This window comes from Littorina saxatilis, linkage group LG17 (assembly GCF_037325665.1).
Source record: "Littorina saxatilis isolate snail1 linkage group LG17, US_GU_Lsax_2.0, whole genome shotgun sequence".
Taxonomy (NCBI): domain Eukaryota; kingdom Metazoa; phylum Mollusca; class Gastropoda; order Littorinimorpha; family Littorinidae; genus Littorina; species Littorina saxatilis.
Genome location: NC_090261.1, coordinates 52,953,950 through 52,978,025, shown reverse-complemented (window position 1 = coordinate 52,978,025; position 24,076 = coordinate 52,953,950). Strand labels below are relative to the sequence as shown.

Here is a 24,076-nt window from a genome sequence, read left to right as displayed (position 1 = left end):
TAAAATTACTAATAGTGAGTAAAGTTGTGGTAAATACCTACTTTTTGTGTGCTGGTTTTAACTAACAAAAAACCCTTCTGTTGGGGTTTTGAAATTTACGGAAAATCATACATTTACTTAAAAATCTCACGTCTGACTAATAAGTGGTCTTGCAACAGTCCATGGGTGAAACTTGTTAAAAATAAAATAAAAGAAGATAACATAAAGATCAATTCCTTGGCAAAGCACAAATCACTTATAACAAAACCTGTGACTGTGATCTTATTTCACTTCACGCCAGACAACATTAAATCACAAGCTCACTTGCAAAAAGTGTGATATGCCATCTCACCAAAAGGAAAATTTAAGACAATGTTCATTGCTAAAATCAACAAATAATTCCTAATTTGTCTTGACATTTCTGAAGCCCTCACTTTTGAGGAAAATCCAAAATATGGGTACTACAGAAAAAGAAATCCCTAATCCGTCCGAACATTTCCGTAGTTTTTACTTTTATCTTTAAAGACAAGCCACAGTATGGGCAATACAAAAGAAAAGAAAAGACCGGACTGAGTTTCACCCATGCGAACCAGATGCACAAAAGCGCAACAGCGACAAAAGAAGGACAAGCTTTGCAGGGACTTACATCCTTTGCCTCTGCTTCCAACTTCTCCATGGTTGTCATGACGTCGCTTTCTTCATCATTTGCTGCCCCCGTAGGAGTGCTGGTCGTGGCATTGTTATTGACTGTTACGGCCGCTGCCCTAAAACTTCTAGACTGAAACATCAAATCAACCCCAACCGTACGGTTACCACCTCTGTCTGGCATTCACTGTATGAGGCTTCTTCTCTCCTTCACTTCAGCCACGTACCCATCTCATTTTTTTCTCCAACCTGGATAAAGAAATCACTGATTCGCAACAAAGCTTTAATTCAGCCTCCCTGATTTGTTTTATTTTTGTTTATTGTTTGATACCAACATTTAACAAATTACCTCTTTCAGTACCTACACTTACTGGAGAACGACCTAAAACTTAGTTTAAAACTGCTATTATTTAGGTCCCTAAAACGAAGTTTGTACCGGCATCCATTCAAACTTAAGTCAGTGGCATTCACACACTGGAAAAGTACACAAATGAGAACTGTGACTACTGTTGCCACACTGAACAGGCACATTTTGAAATGACTGACCGTACAACTTTCTCAATCTTCTCTTTACTGTCTGTTTGCTGAGACTTGGCCAACATCTTTGTCTTGTTGTAATCATCTTTGTGTACAACAACTAATTTATAGTTTATACACTAAAAAAAAAAAGGAAGAAAAAAGAGCATCGTTTACAAGGTAGAAAAGCATGTGAAAAAGGTAAGCTAGCTATGCAATAATACTAACACACACATAAAAAGTTCTGTTTATGGCTATATGTTTATTGTGTCTTAAGCAGGCAGCATTACCTAATTGAAAATACCTAAGAAAAACTGTAAGTTTCCTGCATTCAGAATTTTGTTTGTTTGTTTGTTTGTTTGCTTAACGCCCAGCCGACCACGAAGGGCCATATCAGGGCGGTGCTGCTTTGACATATAACGTGCGCCACACACAAGACAGAAGTCGCAGCACAGGCTTCATGTCTCACCCAGTCACATTATTCTGACACCGGACCAACCAGTCCTAGCACTAACCCCATAATGCCAGACGCCAGGCGGAGCAGCCACTAGATTGCCAATTTTAAAGTCTTAGGTATGACCCGGCCGGGGTTCGAACCCACGACCTCCCGATCACGGGGCGGACGCCTTACCACTAGGCCAACCGTGCCGGTCATTCAGAATTAAACAACATTCTAAATTTCAGATCTAAATTATGGTTACACTTACAGTTACACTGTCAGATGCAACCACTTCCATATAACTTTTTCAGTTTATTTTCCTCTCTTTGTCTGTATGTGTGTGTCTCTGTGTATGTGTGTATGCGCATGCCAGCATGCATGAACTTGAACATATCTGCACGCACACAGAAATATCCTTGCACACACCGACTAAATAATTCTTGCCCACTCATGCAAATCGAATTGCTGAAACTGAAGAAAATGGATAGCTCAATATTTCTTACTCTTCTGAGCTATGCAACAGCATTTGGAAGGGGGAAGGGGGTTAACCCAACTGCCCAAGTTGAACAAAAGAGAAAGTTTCAATAAAGAGCATTCCACAAAGTTCTAAAGACACATGAAGGAAAGAAAGAGCAAGGTAAAAGAGGTGGGGTGTTGACTGGGTGCACACTAATATGACAACTAAAACCTACAGGACATTCTTGCAAGATAATGGACACCAACCATATATAAACACTTCAGGTGATGTTGAACAAACAACCCGTATCTGGAACCCTACCCCCCCACCCACATCCTTTCATTATTCCAACTTCATTTTCATGCTGATGCCAACAAACCCCACAAACTTCATGCAACCCACCGAGAGAGAACAAGCAAGACATGTGGAGTGACTTCTGTCACTCAACCCCACGTGACAATTCTACCAATCCCAGCACTGAAAAATCAGTTTTAACATCACAATTCCATATAGGTCTACACTCCTGTTTGAACATGAATAATCTGATCAACATTTTCTGATGTCTACTTTTATTGTCAGTACTAATTGGAGTTTTCAAAATTTCCCTCCAGCAGATGATAAAACCATGTGCATTTTTTCTTACATACATAAAGTCAGAGATAAAAGAGTGCACACTGGTTGAGATAATGGCACAAACAATTTATATATTTTTTGGCGGTGCAGTACAGAGTTTAGCTGAACAACATTAGCGATTCAGGAAAGGCAAAAAGCTAAGCTTGTGAACTCATCTGAACACTCACTTGGGGATTGTCTTTTGCTAGAGTGTTGATTTTTGTCCACGCCTCATCTCGCTGTTTCAACTTTTCCTTCTCCCTGGAAAAAAAGAAGTCGCGTAAGGCGAAAATACAACATTTAGTCAAGCTCAGTCGAACTCACAGAATGAAACTGAACGCATTGCATTTTTTCCGCAAGACCGTACTCTCGTAGCTTCGTCTGTCCACTGCTCGTGGCAAAGGCAGTGAAATTAACAATCCAGAAAAGCGCGGTAGCGGTTGCGCTGAGGAGGATAGCACGCTTTCCTATATCTCTATTCTTTTTAACTTTCTGAACGTGTTTTTAATCCAAACATATCATATCTATATGTTTTTGGAATCAGGAACGGACAAGGAATAAGATGAAATTGTTTTTAAATCGATTTCGGAAATTTAATTTTAATCATAATTTTCATATTTTTAATTTTTAGAGCTTGTTTTTAATCCGAGTATAACATATTTATATGTTTTTGGAATCAGAAAATAATGAAGAATAAGATAAACGTAATTTTGGATCGTTTTATAAAAAAAATAATTTTAACCCCTTGACTGCCTGCTACGTGTGTCACTCGTAGGTACACTTGATATCCCGGACGCATATCTACGAGTCACATTCTTACTTAGCGCGTCGTTGGTTTATGAGAAGCACACAAACGATTAAAGGGAGGCAAGTGCTCCCAGTGTTGGAAGAAACACTGGGGAGGAGTTGCACACCTTTAACCATCTGGTTTGTTTATTTTTCCGCGAATTGAACGTGATTTCTCGAGATTACCAAAACAAAATTATCAATGCGACCAAAGATGGCGGACCTCGGTGGATGTTCGAATTCTGGTGGAAAAAAACGGCCCTTCCAGCGCTTATCAGCTCTAGAAGTTTTGAATGAGATTATGAACGATGATGACAGTGTTGATGGGGATCTATATGATGATGGAGAGTCTTCAGGTTCGAGTGACGAAGATGAAACAAGTGGTCACCATCCTCTTGTTGTGAGAAACATGGTAGGTGCATCAGGTGATGGGGATTTTATACCAGGCTTGTGTCTGTCCGAGTGCTTCAGGGCCTACCACACAAAGTTTATGTTCTGGCAGTGACTTGGTGAGTAAACAGCTAATGTAAACCTCCCATCTTTTTGTCTTGGACATTATGTGACATATGAAAACGCTGATTTTCATACACAATGTACACGCTTTCAAGCACAATGCACACGCTTTCAAGCAGAATCACACTTTTAGTTATGTGTTAATTTTATTTGATTTTATTTTCTAAAAGTTACATATCTGATTAACATTTGTGTAAAATTTGACATCTCTAATTCAAAAAATAAAAAAGTTATAGCACTTTTAGTAACAGTATACTGTGTTATAACTTTCGTCCCTGGCAAATAGAATGCAGCAACTGAAAAAAATCGCGGCAGTCAAGGGGTTAATGGGCGGGGATATAGCTCAGTTGGTAGCGCGCTGGATTTGTATTCAGTTGGCCGCTGTCAGCGCGAGTTCGATCCCAGGTTCGGCGGAAATTTATTTCACAGAGTCAACTTTGTGTGCAGACTCTCTTCGGTGTCCGAACCACCCCCCGTGTATACTACATTGGGTGTGCACGTTAAAGATCCCACGATTGACAAAAGGGTCTTTCCTGGCAAAATTGCTTAGGCACAGTTAATAATTATCCACCATACCCGTGTGACTTGGAATAAGGCCGTGAAAGGTAAATATGCGCCGACATGGCTGCAATCTACTGGCCGTATAAAATTTCATCTCACACGGCATCACTGCAGAGCGCCTAGAACTGTACCCACGGAATATGCGCGATATAAGCCTCATTGATTGATTGATTGATTACAATTTTCAGATTTTTAATGACCAAAGTCATTAATTAATTTTTAAGCCTCCAAACTGAAATGCAATACCAAAGTCCGGCCTTCGTCGAAGATTGCTTGGCCAAAATTTCAATCAATTTGATTGAAAAATGAGGGTGTGACAGTGCCGCCTCAACTTTTACAAAATGCCGGATATGACGTCATCAAAGACATCGAAAAAATGAAAAAAACGTCTGGTGATATCATACCCAGGAACTCTCATGAAAAATGTCATAAAGATCGGTCCAGTAGTTTACTCTGAATCGCTCCACACACACACACACACACTCACACACACACACACACACACACACACACACACACACACACACACACACACACACACACACACACACCACGACCCTCGTCTCGATTCCCCCTCTATGTTAAAACATTTAGTCAAAACTTGACTAAATGTAAAAAGGAATGTCACTTGCATATCACAAGTACCACTTACAACCAACCCTTTCCCTTGCTTATTATAACTAAAAACACAACATTCCCCTGAAATATGACACTACTTCCTGATATACAGCTATTTCAGACAGTATGGAAAACAAGAACAACTATGACGGTGTTTAGAAGATTAGCTTTTGCATTTGTAATGTTTTGTTCTGTATATACAAAAAAGTAAACAATTGGCAGAGGTGATAGATACATCGTGCTATCACCAGTACACCATTTACTTTCAACATCTTTGCTCAAAATGTTGCATCAGCTAATGTTTCTTTATCGTTTTTGTTATTACAGGGCTATATATTACTACATAAATAGTTTTACATGTGTTATTGTTTTCCTTTCTCCTGCCACTCAAGCCATTGTTGAAGTATTTGCTTTAACCCCTTCACTGCTGGTTTGTCATACGCCCATACTTTACATCAGCACTTTCCAGGACATTTGTGAAAACTAAATGGGAGGCAACCACTGTCCAACTTCTTGTAGGGGTTTAAACACAGTTCTTTCCCGTTGACTGTTCAGATAAGTTAGTACTACGTGGTAAAAACATTTTTAGAAGTTTTTTCCGATCTATAAGATTCAAAATGGCGGCCGAAAGTCGGACATCAACTCGTAGACCTGTTTTCAAATGATACAGTGTTCTGGAAGCTCTACAAGAAGTGATTTATGGATTACCACACAGAAGAATACTGTTATGGGCTGTAATGTGAGTACCTGATGTTTGACACCAGTTTTAGCTGTGTTTTCTGCGGTTTTACGTGCTGCAGTGTGTGTGTGAAAGTTTGGAAACTGTAATTTTTGAAAAAAATGGTCATTATATCGATTTTTACTATAACAATCACAAACAAAGTCCAATGATCATGTTATCACATAATAGCCAAGGGTGTAAACAAACCACATGCCAAAGATCTAAGAGATATCTCAATAAATGATTGAGCAGTGAACAGATTAGTGAACCTACCGAAGAAAGCGAAATTTGCCCTGGCGCACAGCAATACCAAAATGCTGTTATACTGTGGCAGTGAAGGGGTTAAATGTTGATATCTCTATTCACACATGCACTGACAGCACACACAAGAACTCACTTTAGCCTCTCTGCCTTGTATTGCTGAGTACAGTCGTCGAACAGTTTCTGGTTCATCTCCATGAACAGCTTCAGTGCATTGTATATTAAGCCATGAATTGTTCTGAAAAAGCCATCAACACATTTTAAAGATATGACAAATTATTACCAGCAATAACAATGCTAACTGTTGAGATGTCAGTTTGGCTACACAGAAAAATGCCATTTGCAGATAAAATAAATCAGAGATGTTTTGTTGTTTTTTAAGTTCAAAACTTTCTCTTCTCTAATTTTTGTGTGTGTGGATGGATGTTGTTCAGGACTGCAATACAAGCTTCTCCAGAAGACAATTATATCACAATGGCAGTAATGACTTTTGCATAGTCCTAAAAAAAACACACCTTAGTACCTTACAAAAGTAAAAGAAAGCAATTTTTTTCAATAGTTTTTTATTTCTTATTTTTTTACTACATGTATAAATGCAACCATGTCGCAGGAATAAAATCATGCCAGAATGACAGATATCTGCCAGATGTCCAAAAGCTCTCAAATAAATGGAAGCGAAGCTCAACTCACAACTGATTGACTATGTCTATGTAAACTGTTCATGCAACACTGGTGAATGTGAAACTGAAAGATCACGACTGAAGCTTCAGAAATAACATGAAAGTGGGGTAATTCATACTAAAATGTGAAAGTAGATATTAAAAATAAATGTCCCACAAAAAACGGTGGGTGATGCTCATGTTAATAAAAACTGGCTATAACAAAGCCTGGCATCTATCTAACCAACCTAATATATGTTACTTCGTGTGACAAATCCGTATTCTCAGACTAAAATAAATCTGGCTTTGAAATTTCATTTACACCAAGTGGCAAGCACATGTGGTTTTTTTTACAGGATTAATATAGCAGCATTTTTTAACATACACATTCTGCCGAAGAAGTAGTCAACCAACTGCATGTTCACAAAAGCAATTCTTTTCGTTTACACTATATGTAAAATTCAAGGTACTAGAAGCATAGTTCTAGGGGCAAAAGCTAGGCACTCCTACTCTAACTCTAGCAGCATACGAAGAAAGCTACCACAGAGACAGAGAGGGAGGATGAAGAAGGGAGAAGAGAAGAATAGAAGACAGACCAGAGGCAAGAGCTTACTTGTTCCAGTGTTCTTTGCTTTTGTACAAAGCTGGGAACATGAGGGGCATAACGGCCGACACATTGTCACTGATCAGACTCAAGATGTATTCGTTATTCCAAAAATACAGCGCACGCTCGGCTACCTGTGCCCCGCAGAAGAAAACAAAGACAACACATCACGTGACGTCACTATACAACACCCACTCTTTTGCCAAGTGCGTCTCTCTCTCAACTAGTACTTTTGCACTTGACTCAGTGTCTTCTCTGCTACCATACAGTGTCTGAAGTAATGCCTCCGTGTTGTACTTAGCAAGTTCGACAAAAGCAAAGTGCAACAATTCACTTATTCAGCTACACACGCATCTCGTTACTGTGCAGCTCCCATTTTGCTAAGCAGCTCAGCTTTAGTTGAAGAAATGCTGCCTAAATCACCACAACTACTTTTTCTCTTTTCTTTTCAACCAATGTGTTTTTACAACCCTCACTGAAAATGAGTACATGTATGACCAACAGTCAGAACTGCCCAAAACAGCATAGAGGCTTCCCCAGACACTGTAGAATTCTAACTATTGTATAACTAGAGGTAAACATCAATACATGGTACAGAAAGTGCCGCGCTGCAAGATACATGGTAGCTGAAACAAAACCAAGAACTGGAAAGCAAATGATCGACGTTAAACTCAAAGTCACTGCAGACATACCATGCATAGTACACTGTCACAACACACAAATTGAAGGGACAGGTAAAGCAAAATACATGTTCTGTAACAAAGAAATAAATATTTGATGACCAATGAATATGTCAAGGACAAACATTGTGTGTCGAGCACAAAAAGAGGATAGGATATCAACAATAGTTTTAGGAAGAGAAAGCTACAGCCCTTCAAATTCATCGATTTATTTCAATAATAAATACACAAAAATGCTCGAAAAAGGACCCCCCAAAACTCTCGTGTGTCAATTACGAAATAACAAGGTTTACTAGCATAAATTATCAGCTGTTGTGAGCTGTCATAAATCATTAAATGAACCTGTTACTGTGAATTCTGTCTCCTTCACACTCTTTCAAGACACCAAGTGCGCACAGCCTTATTTCTGCTTCTTCAAAACTTTCTTCCAGAGGACTTTAAACTGAATGTTTCCTGGTGTAGTGTGACATTTTTTATATACATTATTTGAAGTACACAAACAAATACTGACGGAAAGCACTGCGCATGCATCAAACTAAACAAAAGTGGATCGAAAGCCTGATGACAAATAAAGGCGCTGAACAGGTGGGTGAAGGTGTGCGCTACAACCATCACTGTCTGCTGGCAGAAAGTAACGTATACACACAGACACAGAGGGGGGTATCACAAGTTGCATGCAGGGGGAGGGCAGTGGGCACAGCCCAGCCAGGAGGAGGGAGGCAAGGGCTGGGGTGGGAGGGGGCTTACTTATTCCAGTGCTGTTTTGTTTTATACAGAGCCGGGAACATGATGGGCAGAACGCAGCCTACATTGTCACTGATGAGACTGAGAATGTATTCGTTATTCCAGTAGTACAACGCTCTCTCCGCTACCTGCAAAGGTAAACAGGCAGCATCCACAACTCAGAATGTTTTAAGTTAGTTCAGGGGCTCAATGCTTGGTCTGAAAAGATAAAAGAACAAATTCAGAGTGAATATGATACATACGGCACCAGCACGCAAGCTCCAACCAAGTACGCCTCTGAGTCTGAAAAATTGAACAGCAGATGCCCACAAACATGTTCTTTGCTGAAATAAAAACTTTTTTCAACTGACAGCACTCCCAGTCCTAAGCACACCCTGAAATCTCGCATGGACAGATTCCTCACAAAACTTGATTCACAGGCAAAATCAATGTATTGTAAGGACAGAGGGACAAAACACAAAGCATCAGATCAACAATACAAACAAGACATGATTTTTCATTGTAATTCAGAACATCTCAATTACCCAAACCAATGAAACCCCACTTGACCATTGTTACTCAATTAAACGTTGTCAAACAAGTTTCCATAATTCATGAACAAACACAAATTAAAACTTGAGATAAAACAAGAAGACTATGCTTGGAGGAAAACCTCAAAATCGTCAACAGACCATACCTGCTGGTCCTCAAAATCAGTTTATAGCAATAAATTGTACTTCAACTTTATGGTTGAAGGATATTGACACAGTAGCAATTTTACAACCTCAATGAAATATGTATGCCTCCAAGCTCTCTTTGCAACATCGAGACGACATATTACCAGACCAATCTCTGGGAAGGGTCTGCGGACCAACTACAGTGTTGCCGCATCAGAACAATTGATTCTTTTTTTTCTTCAGAAATGTGCTTTCTTCAGCAGTGCCCCCTCCTCTCTCATTGTGTAGAGAATGTTCCAAATATGGGATCCAGATTTAATTATAGGCTGTGGGGAAAATTATAAAGAGAATTGTGTGATGACTTGATGTTGCTTTTACACATAAGTTTGTGAAGGAAAAACCATTACCTGGTAAATAGGCATAGATAAAAAATGTCCACCAAATACCCGTGTGACTTGGAATAATAGGCCGTGAATAGTAAATATTCGCCGTAATGGCTTGAGATTTACTGGCCGATGTGAATGCGTGATATATTGTGTAAAAAATTCCATCTCACACGGCAGAAATTAATATGTAAAGCGCTTAGAGAACGTCAAGCCCTATATAAATCTCCCATATAAATAAATTACCTGGAAGTGTGGACTGGAGACGCACTTGGCAAGTTGTTTGAAGAGTGGCACCATAACTTTGGTGAACTCTGCCGGTTCTATCACATCGAGGATCTCCTCCAACTCGTTCAGAAACATCACCTGCACAACATCACATGTTCTATCAAAAATGGTGACTTTGGAATCTATCTTCTTTTTTTTTTAAATCGTGGACATGCAAACAAAAATCAGAAATAGAAAAAAAAGAAAAACAAACACCATTTTGCAATGTTTTCGGTCAAAACACTCCCCACAGCTTTCTATTTCAAGAAAATGTTTGCAGATAGCAAACGCTAAGATTGAGGTTACAAAAAAGATAATTTACGCTGGTACAAGGGAACGATATAAAAGCAGACCCTGCTGCCTGAAAACAAAAGACAGATGACTTTTGACTGATACAAAATTGCTGATACCATTTCAGATGATGGGCAACACACAAAAACAACACACTCCTCCCACGGATGCAATGAAAGACAGAAGATAGAGCAAACATTCTGCAACTTTTTGGTTATGATGATGAACTTCCATGTTGCTTATTTCGAAGATGAAGAAAATCTCTCACCTCTTTTGGACTGTGAACCTTTGGCCAGAACTTCAACAGACCCATGATCACCTGAAGACGAAATATAAACACATGTGTTTAGTCCCGGGATATTTGAAGAATAAAACAAGAAGAAGAAGGAAGAAAATTAAAAAATGCACTGAACTTATCGTAAATGCAACCGGCAAAAATGTTCAATTTTAGAATGTGTATGTGACCACTTTAATAAAAAAAAATATGTCACACACCCTGTGGCTTACCTGTTCTGTAAGACTTGGGTCTTTCTCCAGAAACTGTACAACACAATATGCGAGCTGTGGATGGTAGACACTGAGAGACTTGACTTTATGCAACGGTAACAACACCTTCAGCAGGAAAATCTTGTGTTCTTCCTTCAGTGGCAATGCAAACCCGTTGATTATACTGGCGAAAAAAAGAGATTCACAATAAGACAGAAATCCAAAGGCACAGCCTACCCGACCCATGAATAACACAGAAATACATATGTGGATAGGGGCTGATAGAAAGTGAAAATATAAATCCCTTTAATAAACGCAGAGCAGTTTTCGCAGAAGTGTTTATGGCTGCTTCATATTCATAATCCATGTGGCATCCAAATGAAAGAAACTTGGCAAACTAATGCAACATGTCATCTTCTTGAAGCTCAACAGTGGTTAGTTACCAAAAATTGATGTATTTTTCTCCTGTAACTAATTGTCACTTCACTAATATTCCCCATGGTGATGTGACGTGAAACATCTTTTAAGGCTTCATATGTTTGAATGCAGACATATACTGGGATCCTGTTTAGTGTTATCAATATCTTCTTCTAAGAAGTTGGATGCAACGCAACACTGGCTTGGAGACAAAGAATGACTGCTGATAAAAAAAAGCGCACTCACCTCCCTAAGATTTCCAACAACTCTGCAATGCCATTGTGATGTTCTGTTTCATAAATAAAGCTGGAAAAAAGAAAACCAAGAAATAAATATAATGTCAGGACAAAGCTAGGCTCAAGTTGTAGCAAGTTGAAAAGAACTAATTCCAACAAAGGCTCATCCTACTCCCGGTGTTCGCAATTTATTCAACAGCTACAAGGTTGGGTTTGTTTTTACATTTAGTCAAGTTTTGACTAAATGTTTTAACATAGAGGGGGAATCGAGACGAGGGTCGTGGTGTATGTGTGTGTGTGTGTGTGTGTGTGTGTGTGTCTGTGCGTGTGTGTGTGTAGAGCGATTCAGACCAAACTACTGGACCGATCTTTATGAAATTTGACATGAGAAATCCTGGGAATGACATCCCCGGACGTTTTTTTCTTTTTTTCGATAAATGTCTTTGATGACGTCATATGCGGCTTTTTTTTAAAGTTGAGGCGGCACTGTCACACCCTCATTTTTCAATCAAATTGATTGAAATTTTGGCCAAGCAATCTTCGACGAAGGCCGGACTTCGGTATTGCATTTCAGCTTGGTGGCTTAAAAATTAATTAATGACTTTGGTCATTAAAAATCTGAAAATTGTAAAAAAAAATAAAAATTTATAAAACGATCCAAATTTACGTTCATCTTATTCTTCATCATTTCCTGATTCCAAAAACATATAAATATGTTATATTTGGATTAAAAACAAGCTCTGAAAATTAAAAATATAAAAATTATGATCAAAATTAAATGTTCGAAATCAATTCAAAAACACTTTCATCTTATTCCTTGTCGGTTCCTGATTCCAAAAACATATAGATATATGTTTGGATTAAAAACACGCTCAGAAAGTTAAAACGAAGAGAGGTACAGTAAAGCGTGCTATGAAGCACAGCGCAACCGCTACCGCGCCAAACAGGCTCGTCACTTTCACTACCTTTTGCACTAGCGGCGGACTACGTTCAGTTTCATTCTGTGAGTTCCACAGCTTGACTAAATGTAGTAATTTCGCCTTACGCGACTTGTTTGTTTTTTAAGGCCAAGATTGTGTTGTACTCTTGCAGATGTGATTCTGTCACAAAGACTAATGTGACCCTAGAAGGGTTTTGACACCACTTCTTTTAAAGACAACAGCTGGGGACACAATTTTGAATCAATGATTTCATAAACTAGTCCTTTATTTGATATCAACATTTTCTTTCTGATTGGGAGATGTCAAAAGAAAGATCAGAAGTACAGGGACCAAAGATCACTTAGACAGGGATAGGTTTATGGTTTGCCAACAGGCCCCCAAAATACCTGGTTCAACATGGCCCCAAAAGACATGGCTGCAGGATCACTGTAGTTTACAGTAGATTGACGCGCTGTGCTTGTGAGATATTTATGATCATCAGCACCAAAAATGGGGTAACTCAAAAAACTTACTGACAGCATATATTTTGACTCTTGACTTACCTGTAAAAAATGTTGTTGATGTGTTTGCGAATGAAAGCACGAAGGCCAAGGAATTTGCCGTATATCCTGTGTAGTATGGTCTTGAGGAAGTCTCGCTCCCTTGGGTCCTCACTATCAAACAGGTCCAGAAGCTGAAACACAACACCTCACAATGTCAGCATCCTCACAGTCACACATGCATGACCTTGAGAAGAGTGTGGCTTCAGTGGCAGCCTGAGCTTGGGCCTGGGGCATATCCCCCCCCCCCCCCCCCCCCCCCGGTAATTACGAACCAAGTGTATGTACAACGCTGACTGTCAGGCAGTAACATAAGAGTTACTTCATACTCTACCAGTACACACTTTCTGAAAGTTAAAAGTTGCTTTACTGATTTAGTGTCGAGTGATACATTCACCAATCTCTCAGCCAGTACACAGCCAAAATCTTTGTACAAAGAACAGTGGCAGTACGCCTAGACACTCATAGTCACAATTCACACACCCCTGCAAACCCCTACCTCTACCCATCTGGGTGTCTGGTGGATTGGTACAGAAAATTCAAGATATCATCCGTGGCATAATGAAGCACGCAGAAGAACCAAATGACTTTTAGTTTTAAAAATCAGTAAAAAAACAAACTAAACTATCTAGGGCTACAAACCAACATTCATTCAGAGCAGGCACCAGGTACGAAAAAAACACATACACCCCCCTCCCACCAAAAGTTGCATGTAACTTAAGAAAGGGGGTCAAACACCAGATGATACATACATATTAACAAGAAGAGCAAACGCTCGATCGAGTCACTTTCGCAGTTCTGAATATTATATGAGGCATCAGATGGACAGGAAGAAATTGCTATTCACAACACAATACAGATGTAAATAATTTGATGTAAAGAATAATCCTATAAAGTTTGAATCAAATCCGATGAATAGTTTCAGAGATATGATATTTCAATTTTTTTCCTTCAAGACATACCTGTGACCTTGAAAAAGGTCAAAGGTCACCAAAGCAGACGTCAAAGTGTAGAGGTCACTGGGAGTCACGTTCACATAAAATTTGAGCCCGGTCACTTTTATAGTTTCCGAGAAAAGCCCAACGTTAAGTTGTGTGTTGCCGAACAGAAAAGGCTAGTTATCTCCCTTGTTTTTCTGATAACGTTCGTAAAAGGCTACAGATGTAAATACTTTGATGTAAAGAATAATCCTACAAAGTTTCAATCACATCCGATGAACTTTGTCAAAGATATAAAATGTCTAATTTTTCCTTTGACGCTGACCTGTGACCTTGAAAAAGGTCAAAGGTCAACGAAACCATCGTTAAAGTGTAGAGGTCATTGGAGGTCACGACTAAACAAAATATGAGCCGGATCGCTTTGATAGTTTCCGAGAAAAGTCCAACGTTAAGGTGGTGTCTACGGCCGGACGGCCGGCCGGACAGACTAACACTGACCGATTACATAGAGTCACTTTTTCTCAAGTGACTCAAAAATATGAAGAAAGAACACGCACACACTCATACATGTAAGTTAATAGAAATGTGATCAAACTTCTCTGCACATTCCATTAACCCCTTCACTGCCACAGTATAACAGCATTTTGGTATTGCTGTGTGCCAGGGCAAAATTTCGCTTTCTTCTGTAGGTTCACTAATCTGTTCACTGCTCGATCATTTATTGAGATATCTCTTAGATCTTTGGCATGTGTTTTGCTTATACCCTTGGCTATTATAGGATGACATGATCATTGGACTTTGTGATTGTTATAGTAAAAATTGATATAATATAAAATTTCTAAAGTAAATTTTCATTTGATTAATATACTTACCCCAATCACATATAGCATTTGACACAGTCTGAGATGCTAGGTACTGAAAACGCTTACCCGTCTAACAAATCTGACCACGTGATGGTATAGGAAGTGACGTAGTATCCACTAGATGGGAGGTAACTCCCGGTGTACCGGCCCGTTACCATGGCTACGTTTGCCTTTTTGGTGATGGGTTTGCTTCCCTTTGATTTGTTAGACGGGTAAGCGTTTTCAGTACCTAGCATCTCAGACTGTGTCAAATGCTATATGTGATTGGGAGTAAGCATATGTAATTAATGACCATTTTTGTCAAAAATTAGTTTCCGGACTTACACACACACACATTGCAGCACGTAAAACCACACAAAACACTGCTAAAACTGGTGTCAAACATCAGGTACTCACATTACAGCCCATAAAAGTATTCTTCTGTGTGGTAATCCATAAATCACTTCTTGTAGAGCTTCCAGAACACTGTATCGCTTGAAAACAGGTCTATGAGTTGAGGTCCGACTTTCGGCCGCCATTGTGAATGCTATAGATTGGTTCTACATTTCTAACACAGTTTTCACCACGTGGTACTAACTTATCCGAACGGTCTATGGGAAAGAACTGTCAGACCTGTTTACCCTAAACCTGAGGCAAGAGTACTTTCCCAAAAAGTTGAGTGTATTTTTCAAAAAGTTGGTGTACTTTGCAAGCAAAACCATATGGGCTAGGGAAAATGTACGTGTTTGTGTAAGAATAGCATGTCTTGTGAACACCTTCAGAATTTCAGTGACTCCTTCCAATACAACAGGGATAAAACAATTTTATTTACCTGTCAGTTTATAGCATTATAACCAGTGTCTTCCAAACAGATTGATAATGAAAAGATGAAGTTCGTGAAATAACATCTGCGGTTGACAGTGGCAAGTTCATTTTTTACAATCATCTCAGAAAACCTTGCTTCAGCACGGACTACAGCCTTTTCTTCTGGCAGGATTTGCTTTGCGGGAATGAACTTCATAATTCCTTGGCAGCTTTCAGCGGATTTCTTTGCAGCAACCTTGTCCAGGTGAGTTTTGGAAATGCAGTGTCGTTCGATGTCATATTTCCCAGCATGGGCAACGGAGAAATCTGATTTACAATACTTGCAGTGTGCATGACTTTTTCCCATAGTAGACTCCACAATTCCTGGCTCTTTCTTATATTTCTCCAAGAAAATCTGCTGCTTCTGCTGTTTAGACTTGGTACAGTCATCCGAAACTGACACATTTTACCGCTTCATTTTGCCACGATTGTCCAGACGATCGCACGTGCCAACAACTGAACAAGGTTTCCACAGCTGAAGACTCACTGTCATGGTTATCTCCCTTCGACCGAAACCGGTATCAGTTGTACCATCCCGTAATCAGCACACCAACACCGGAAAACGTATTCTAGACTTTTTCTTATGCGTATTTTGTGCGTGTGTCGCGTATTTGCGTACAGGTGTACCAATAATAATTTGGCGTACAAAATATGCCCAAATCGTACTGCTAAACAGGTCTGAACTGTGCTTTGAACCCCTACAAGTACTTGGACAGTGGTTACCTCCCATTTAGTTTTCAGAAATGTCCTGAAATGTTGCCGACGCAAATCCCACGTACTAGGTACGGTTATGGGCGTACGACAAACCGAAAATGACCACGTACAGGGTCCCCACTGGTTTTTAGAAACAAAATTCCATGACTTTTCCATGAGCCTCAATAACATTTTCCATGACTAGATCCACAGGTCGCCATTTCCGAACACGCAAACTTTTTACGTCTTGTCACTGCCAGTTTTGACACTGGCTTGCTTTGCACTGAATTTGAGTCAGTTTCTACGCAGTGTCTCTTCGACAAGCAAGTCAAGCATTTGCTACGCAGTCAGATTATCGGTAATGTTTGCTGGTCCTGTCATTTCACTAAACTGGACCAGCCACTGTTTGTATCCATCTGCACTTTCGAAAATTCCGTTTCGTAACCGTCACTGTGACTGACTGGAACTGTCATTTTTTTCACCGCGATACACAGTTCATTGCAAAGATCTTCCTCGGTAATTCGTTCCAATTCCGCATACTTTTTGTTGTCAAGAAACAACTCGAAAGAAAGTTTCAAACTCATCATCCTCCATCTTGCTTGTCGAAGCGCTAAAGTACTTTATTGATGCAAAAACAAAAGCAGAAAACTTTGACGAAACCGACTCAAATGCAGCGCAGACGACACGACGAGATAACGGAAGGAAGTGAGCCTCGCTGGGCAACGAAAATCGCCGCTGGCGTGCTAAAGGTTAAATTTTAAATTCCATGACTTTCCATGACTTGAATTGAAATTCCATGACTTTCCAGGCCTGGAAAATTAAAAATCAAATTCCATAACTTTCCAGGTTTTCCATGACCTGTACGAACCCTGCACGTACCAAGTACGGGGTGGGCAGTGAAGGGGTTAATAAGGGCTACATCAATTGTCTAGCTTTCTACCACTGTACCAGACAGATTTTTCATCTGTTTAGAATCTATATATATGTGAAAATTCTTTTCAACACATCAGTTTCCAGAGTAACAGAATTCCCACTGCTATGCAAATTTAGCCCACACTAGCTTCAGATAACACCTTGTTCTGTAATTGAAGAGATGCAGAAGTCAGTGACCTCACAGACACTGAGACAGAAAGGTAACCATAGCAACACTGGAACACCTCCACAGATAAGCTACATGAAAACTTACAAAAATAACTTTTCTGTCACATCCGCAAGTAAATGTATTTCAGAATATAGACTTTACGCTATGAGTCTGCTCAGAATTAAGTTCTACATTTTTGACAAAAGACTGCAATTTTTGTATATTTAATTCTACCAAATTCAATCACCTAGTATTTATCAGTTTTCATTAAAAGTTCTTGGCTGCCATGCCGCTACCATAACTGTATGCAATGTTTATGTGTTGTGTTTGTTGAGTTATGCTCCTCCTCTGATTTATAAGACCATCTCTACCCATCCATGCTAGAGTGTTCTTTCAATATAAGAAGAAACCAAGACACCCAACCCAGTAAAGAGGTACCATAAACAAAAGAAATTACCGCAAACAGTGATTAGAGATGGAGTGAGCTAACTTACTTGTAAAACAAATTTCTGGTCTATGTAACGTTTGGCAGTGTTGGGCTGAAAGTCAGGGGACTCCAAGAATCTCAAGAAGAACTCGTACACAAGCTGAAAGCAAACAGAGCACAATAAGATTACTACAAAGAATTTTCACCAAACACCCATGTCAGAATCAGACATATTGAACAAGAGCTTTGCCTCACTTGCTCGAAAAGAGAGACCCCCATTTGCATTTCACTTCTTTCCACACTTGTAGACCTGTAAATGTAGAGGTTGATAAAGTCTATTCACAGCTAAAAATCAATGTCTGTTGACAAAATGGCAAGTTCAAAGGGCAGAATTTAGCTTTTTATTACAATAACAAAATCATTTAGGAGACAAGGATGTTTATCAATTTAAACAGTCATTACCTGACACACACAGACAAACCAACAAACACACACACACCTGTAAATGTGGCCATGCAGCTTCCAGTGTAGGTTCATCTTCCTCAGGATCAAACTCAGCACCGCTAGGATTGGACGATGGTGGTAATGTCCGGAACAAGTTTGTTGAGAACTGAAACATACAAGGTCTTGAAAATGAATATAAGCCAAAATGTCATAACATTTCTGAAGACAGATGGAACAGCTCAGTGGTAGAGGAAGATGCAGGGTCCATATCCTGCTGGCACTGGCAGCACCTGGTGGAGTCTGATTTATTTGAGTCAACATGCAGACTGACTAATGCCTGAGCGCCCTTCATGTGTAAATACCCAAGCACGTGATCAAATATGAATAATAAAGATCTTTGTCATAGTTCAGTGGACTATAGAAAAAGAAAAATACCTATCAAACACCACCCCCAAATCTGAGTGCTTCATTGGCAAGACTGAAAACAGCCACACACAAGAATTAAAGTCCATTTGTACAAAATCTGGGAGGATGTAGGAGTTGTGCACCCATGAATGCTCAAGGCAGTCCTTAGTTCAGCCCGAACTCGACTTCAAGAAGTCTTTTTTTACCAAAAACGCAGTGCAAAATCTTAATGCAGACAACTTCGCGAAATATACTTCACGTAGTCTACTTCGCCCAGTTAAGGACAGGCTTATAGAAGACACAATTCTGATGAACCCTCACCATGTTGATGGCCTCCGGGTAGATGGCCTCTGTGACGACACCACGGTTCTGCGTGACATACTCCACCATCTCGTTCAGCGCCGCGCGCTTCACCTCCTTCCATTTTAGGTCGCTCAGGGGGTCTTGTACAAAGTCAAACAGCACTGTGCACTGCCGTATCTTCTGTATGAACAACTCTTCCCTCTCTGCAGGTGTTGCATCTGAAAAAAAAACCCACTTAATTAATATCAATGTTATACTTTTTTTTGTTATTGGTTGTGCTGCCACACATTTTTTTTTTTAGAAAACTACAAATGAAATGGTGGATAGTTACTTGTTTTATATGGTGGTGGTGGTGCCAACTTCACAAATATCCTTCTTGCAGAATTTAACCAATAAAATAAAATATTAGAGTTTAGACTCAGACTCAAGAGACTTATCACACATCTTCCTATTACAGCTTAAACCTCTATCTAAGTTGTTTCCATTTAACATGCCAATTCCCATCCACCTCACCCATTCACACTGCATGCAGTTAAGCCCTTATCAATACCAGCATCTTCATATCTGAAGAAAAGTTACGCTTCATTAACAAGCAGAGCAGGCCCCTGCCTCTGTGTATGGAACCTTGTTCAAGATAAATCTTCATCATGACGTCTTTGCACTCAAGAGAGAACCACAATGTTACTCATTACCCACTGAAGAGATTTCACAGTAATATCCTGATTTAGCCACATGTCAGGATCACTCAGTCACATTGAATGAATCTCAAAAGGTTCACTCATCTGTCAGTATGTGATGTCATTTAAGCTAACTTTGGAGTCAATGTCAATTACATAATCATTTGCATTGTACTTTCTATTCACTGAATTCAGGCTTCTTGTTGAACTTGACAGTCTTGCATCTTATTAAACAAACTCACAAAGAATGACTCTTATATAACAGTAAACATTCAGAACACCTCTAGTGCCACAGTGGATAATCAATGTTCAACAACAGTACCTTTGCAGCTGTTACAAACAAATATATAACTTATACCTGACGACCTACACCTATTACAAATCAAAAGCGGGTGTAATTTCTCATATATATATTATATATATATTCATAAACCCATACATGATGATTGATACAATGGACAATGAAATTGAAAACAATGACTTGTGAGTGCAAGTGTGAGTATGCATGCATAGATGCCTGCATGTGTGTGAATCTGTGGATGTACAGGAGAGATAACCTGCTGTCAAGGCTTAACAAACCTGGAAGTGGAAGTTTGAAAAAAGGAAAGAAAATTTAGGTCTTACCTTTCAAGAGTGGTAACTTCTGCAGCTCTCTGTTTTTTGACACATTGAACCGAGAGGAGTTCTGTCGTTTGTCTTTCTTTATATGTGGAGGTCCTTGGTACTTGAGCTTTGAGATGGCAGTTGGTGGTGGGTGTGTTGTTTCTGCATTTGGAGGTTGTGAAGAATTCTTCCGTTTCCCTGCCTGAAGTCAATAACGACAGAAGTTACAACTTACACATGACAATATCCAAAAATCCACAAACACTTGAGATCGAAAGTCGTAACAAACGTTTCCGAGGCAGGATACCATATTTAACACTGAAATGATACGGCATGAGAACAGGTAGATGACTGTGAGGAGCAAAAGAGTCCAGACATAGGTTGAAACACGGCGAGAGCACATTCTACCGCCATCTTGGATATCGATGTCAACATGGCTGCCTACAGAGAAACTAGAGAGACAAAACCAGACATACCTCGCTTTCTGCATTTTCGGCGCTTTCCTTGACCGTAGATTTTGCACTTCCTGTCGTCTTCGTGGTCGTCTGAAAACAAACGGAGATTAGATCTTTATCGGAACATTAAAATTCCATGCATGACAACTGGCTCGTTCTTCAAATTTTGCTCATTTCAACACAATTTGCCGATCCCCGTTTCCTAGTAAGATAGGGAACATGAACTGAGCTCGATCATTAAATAGAGCAAGGTGATGAATACAACTACATCTACTGTCTTACCTTCTCTTTTTTCGGTTTGTTTGGCATGTCGAGTCGAGAACTGTACCCCGGGGAAGGTTGATATAGTTTATCGACTTGCTTGATCACTTCGACACTAAACAAGACTTCTGATTGGCTGAAATTGGTCACATGGTTTTCAAGCTTCATTTTGATCATGTGACCTCCACTGTCAGGAAACAGAGTGTCGTGTCGTGCAAGCGGCAAGATTTAGATTTTTGAATCGCACGTAATATTTGTCTATATCTTTATTTTGAATCTTATGAAACCTTTTTTGCTTGCCTCGAAACTATCAAATTCTTGTATACGAGCCTTAGCGTCGATTTCGATTATGATGGGTTTGATATAATCAATTGTATAACGTGTTTTCCGACGGTGAAGCCGGCTAACCGGCCGGCATGTTGACTGATGTGGTATGCAAATCAATCAATCAATCAATCAATCAATCAATCTATTACAGGTGCTTTTTTTCTCCCCTGCTTTATTTTGAATATGTTTTGTTTTCTTTTAAGTTCTTTGTAGGGGAAGGGCTCCAAATACGCGGACCGTCCACTGACTGCCTGACTGGCCCGGACGGACCACCTCCTGTTCTGACAATAACGGCGCTAGAGCGCTCAAAAAAGTTTTATTCGCTGTATTTAGGCCTACCCTCTCTGGATAACTTGCACATGTCAAAACAGTTGCAGAAACACAAATCTCAAAACCGTTAGGGGCTTTTTCTGGTTTTTTCACTTTTGGCAGCGTTCACGGCTCTAACTTTCACGGTTTGCCGCCTAAAACGGACTCGTTTCTGTCCACAGCCCGGCAAAGCTTTTATCACACAAAAACTGCTACATATGACAGCTAAGACCGTATTTGTTACATTTTAGCAGTGTTGACCCCGAGTTTCTACTGCAAACAAAAAATAATAGCAACATTTCAAAGTATGTGCGAGTCAGTCCCCTAACTTATGGACCACCTTCAACAAATCTAAGAAAATAAAAGCTAAAGGCTATTTTCATTAATTCAGTAATAAGCTTGCTGAAAATAACCTATAACTAGCCCTCGAGATTTAAAAAAAAAATAACAAAAACGGTCTTCTTTTCGTGGAAGTTGATAATTTCACTTATTTTCACTCTGTTTTTGATAAGCTTCTTTTGTTTCCCTGTGTGCTTCAAATAATGCTCTCATCATCCCGAATCAGATAAATCTAAAGCATATTTTAATTAGTCTGACTTGTACACTAAGTTGTATCATGTTATTTTGGAAGTTTAGGGGTCTTTTTACAGTGATTCGTGAAGGCCGCTTCACTGGTCCATATTAGGCGCCCAGGCTCCTAATATGGACCATTTGTGATTTTTTTCGGTATTTAATTTTGGCTGAATATCTATCCGGGCAAAGCGATTTCACTCTGATTAGGCCTCACGGTTAACCTAAGAGAGAAGGACTACCAAACACAAAATGAAACTTCTTCGCAAGAAAACAAGCTAGTTATTAGCATGAAACAAAAAGTGGTCCATATTAGGAGCCCTTCCCCTTCTGTTCAGTTTGATCGTGATACTGGTAACAGTAGCGCACGGTTCGGCCGCCAGCTTGAAAAACTCCGAGCAATGACAGTGACGGTCTCAGCCTGCCAAGTCTGTTTCCATTCAAAGTTTAAGGGGAAACAGCAATGAAAATACAAACGAACAAAAAATGACAAACAGGAAGGAAAAAATATGATACTGTGGAAATGTTTGAGAAAAGGGGAAATCTGCGAAACACTTGAGAAGCCGGCCGAGCTGCACTGAACCGTGAGGCCGCCGTCCGACTCGGAAAGTGACTAAAGTAGGCCTAAGCTTATGGTTGGCCTACTCAAACAAGTCAGCCACTGAAACAACTGATCACGGTGAACCTCATAATTTTATATCGATCCCCCCCCCCCCCCCATCTGTGTCTCTCTCTCTCACACGTCAGTGACACACACGTACACACACACACACTGACACACACACACACTCAGTGACCGGCTCACACACATACACACACACACACACACACACACACACACCGTTGCACATACCGTGGCACACATTCACACACTGACACACACACACACACACACACCGTGACACACACACACACACACACACACTGACACTGCATTCACACACACTGACACACACAACTGAACTATGCACACACACACCACACACACCGTGCGGCACACACCGTGCATCACACACACACACACACACTACACACACACACACACACACACACACACAGACAGGCCGCTTACACACACACACACACACCGTGTGGCACCACACAGTGACACGGCACACTGACACACTGACTGGCTCGCTGACACACACACACACACACCACACACACACACACGGGCACACACACACACACACACACACACACACATTGATAAAATCTGAATGGAAGATCAGCGTTTGAAGCTAGAACAGACTGTTCAATACCACCGTCATTTCGCGTCCTTTTCAGTTTTCACCTAATAGGTAAATATAGATGCCCTGCTGGAAAATTTTATTAATTAACGTCACTGAGCAGATAATGTTGCCTAATCATGTGCCCCTATAACGGTTTACGTTTTATTTGACAAATTTACTAGGTGTTCTTTTGTCACTGAGATCATAGACCTATATTAGATAGGTCCCTGCTGAGATTTGTTTCCCTTTTTTTTCTTTTTTCCTTTTTTCTGTCTTTAAGTTTCGGAAAACTAGGGTACATTTTCTTTCGTTTCCGAATGTATTGGTCTACGACCGTATGCCTGCTGATTGGAATCGCCAGGATCATGCCAGCACTGATACTCCTTGCTGTCTCTTCATACCAAGCTCTGGGGACACGTCATCGACTTGCGGAGGTCAGTTCACTTTCTCGGCGTTGCTTGACGACAGTGAATGGCCATTCTTTGACGTTTACTATTCTGTTGCACTGTACCCCCCGCGGGTTAGGGGGAGTCCCATATTGGTTGGGGCGAGAAAGAATAAAGTAAATTTTTGTAAAGATTTTAGTCAAGAAGTATGTAAGAAATGTTAAGTCCTTTGTACTGGAAACTTGCAT

The 24,076-nt window shown here is 40.0% G+C and overlaps 1 protein-coding gene across 8 annotated transcripts in view; it reads right to left on the bottom strand.

The window, feature by feature from the left end:
- LOC138953932 (serine/threonine-protein phosphatase 2A 56 kDa regulatory subunit delta isoform-like) overlaps positions 1-21,123 on the bottom strand; it is a 36,265-nt gene extending 15,142 nt beyond the window's left edge. For 4 of the 8 annotated variants that reach the window (XM_070325927.1, XM_070325928.1, XM_070325931.1 and 1 more), the window contains exons 1-15: positions 21,026-21,123; positions 20,765-20,833; positions 20,310-20,490; positions 19,027-19,226; positions 18,356-18,466; positions 17,924-18,016; positions 13,015-13,145; positions 11,542-11,601; positions 10,900-11,062; positions 10,661-10,711; positions 10,081-10,200; positions 7,381-7,505; positions 6,245-6,346; positions 2,837-2,909; positions 626-757 (exon numbers count right to left, since the gene is read on the bottom strand). In XM_070325927.1, the coding sequence (XP_070182028.1) occupies positions 626-757; positions 2,837-2,909; positions 6,245-6,346; positions 7,381-7,505; positions 10,081-10,200; positions 10,661-10,711; positions 10,900-11,062; positions 11,542-11,601; positions 13,015-13,145; positions 17,924-18,016; positions 18,356-18,466; positions 19,027-19,226; positions 20,310-20,490; positions 20,765-20,833; positions 21,026-21,052 (1,638 nt within the window). In that variant the 5' untranslated portion in view covers positions 21,053-21,123. The remainder of the gene's footprint in view (positions 1-625; positions 758-2,836; positions 2,910-6,244; positions 6,347-7,380; positions 7,506-10,080; positions 10,201-10,660; positions 10,712-10,899; positions 11,063-11,541; positions 11,602-13,014; positions 13,146-17,923; positions 18,017-18,355; positions 18,467-19,026; positions 19,227-20,309; positions 20,491-20,764; positions 20,834-21,025) is intronic. The other 4 variants (XM_070325929.1, XM_070325930.1, XM_070325933.1 and 1 more) reach the window with 1 other exon arrangement.
- Between the last annotated feature and the right edge of the window lie 2,953 nt (positions 21,124-24,076).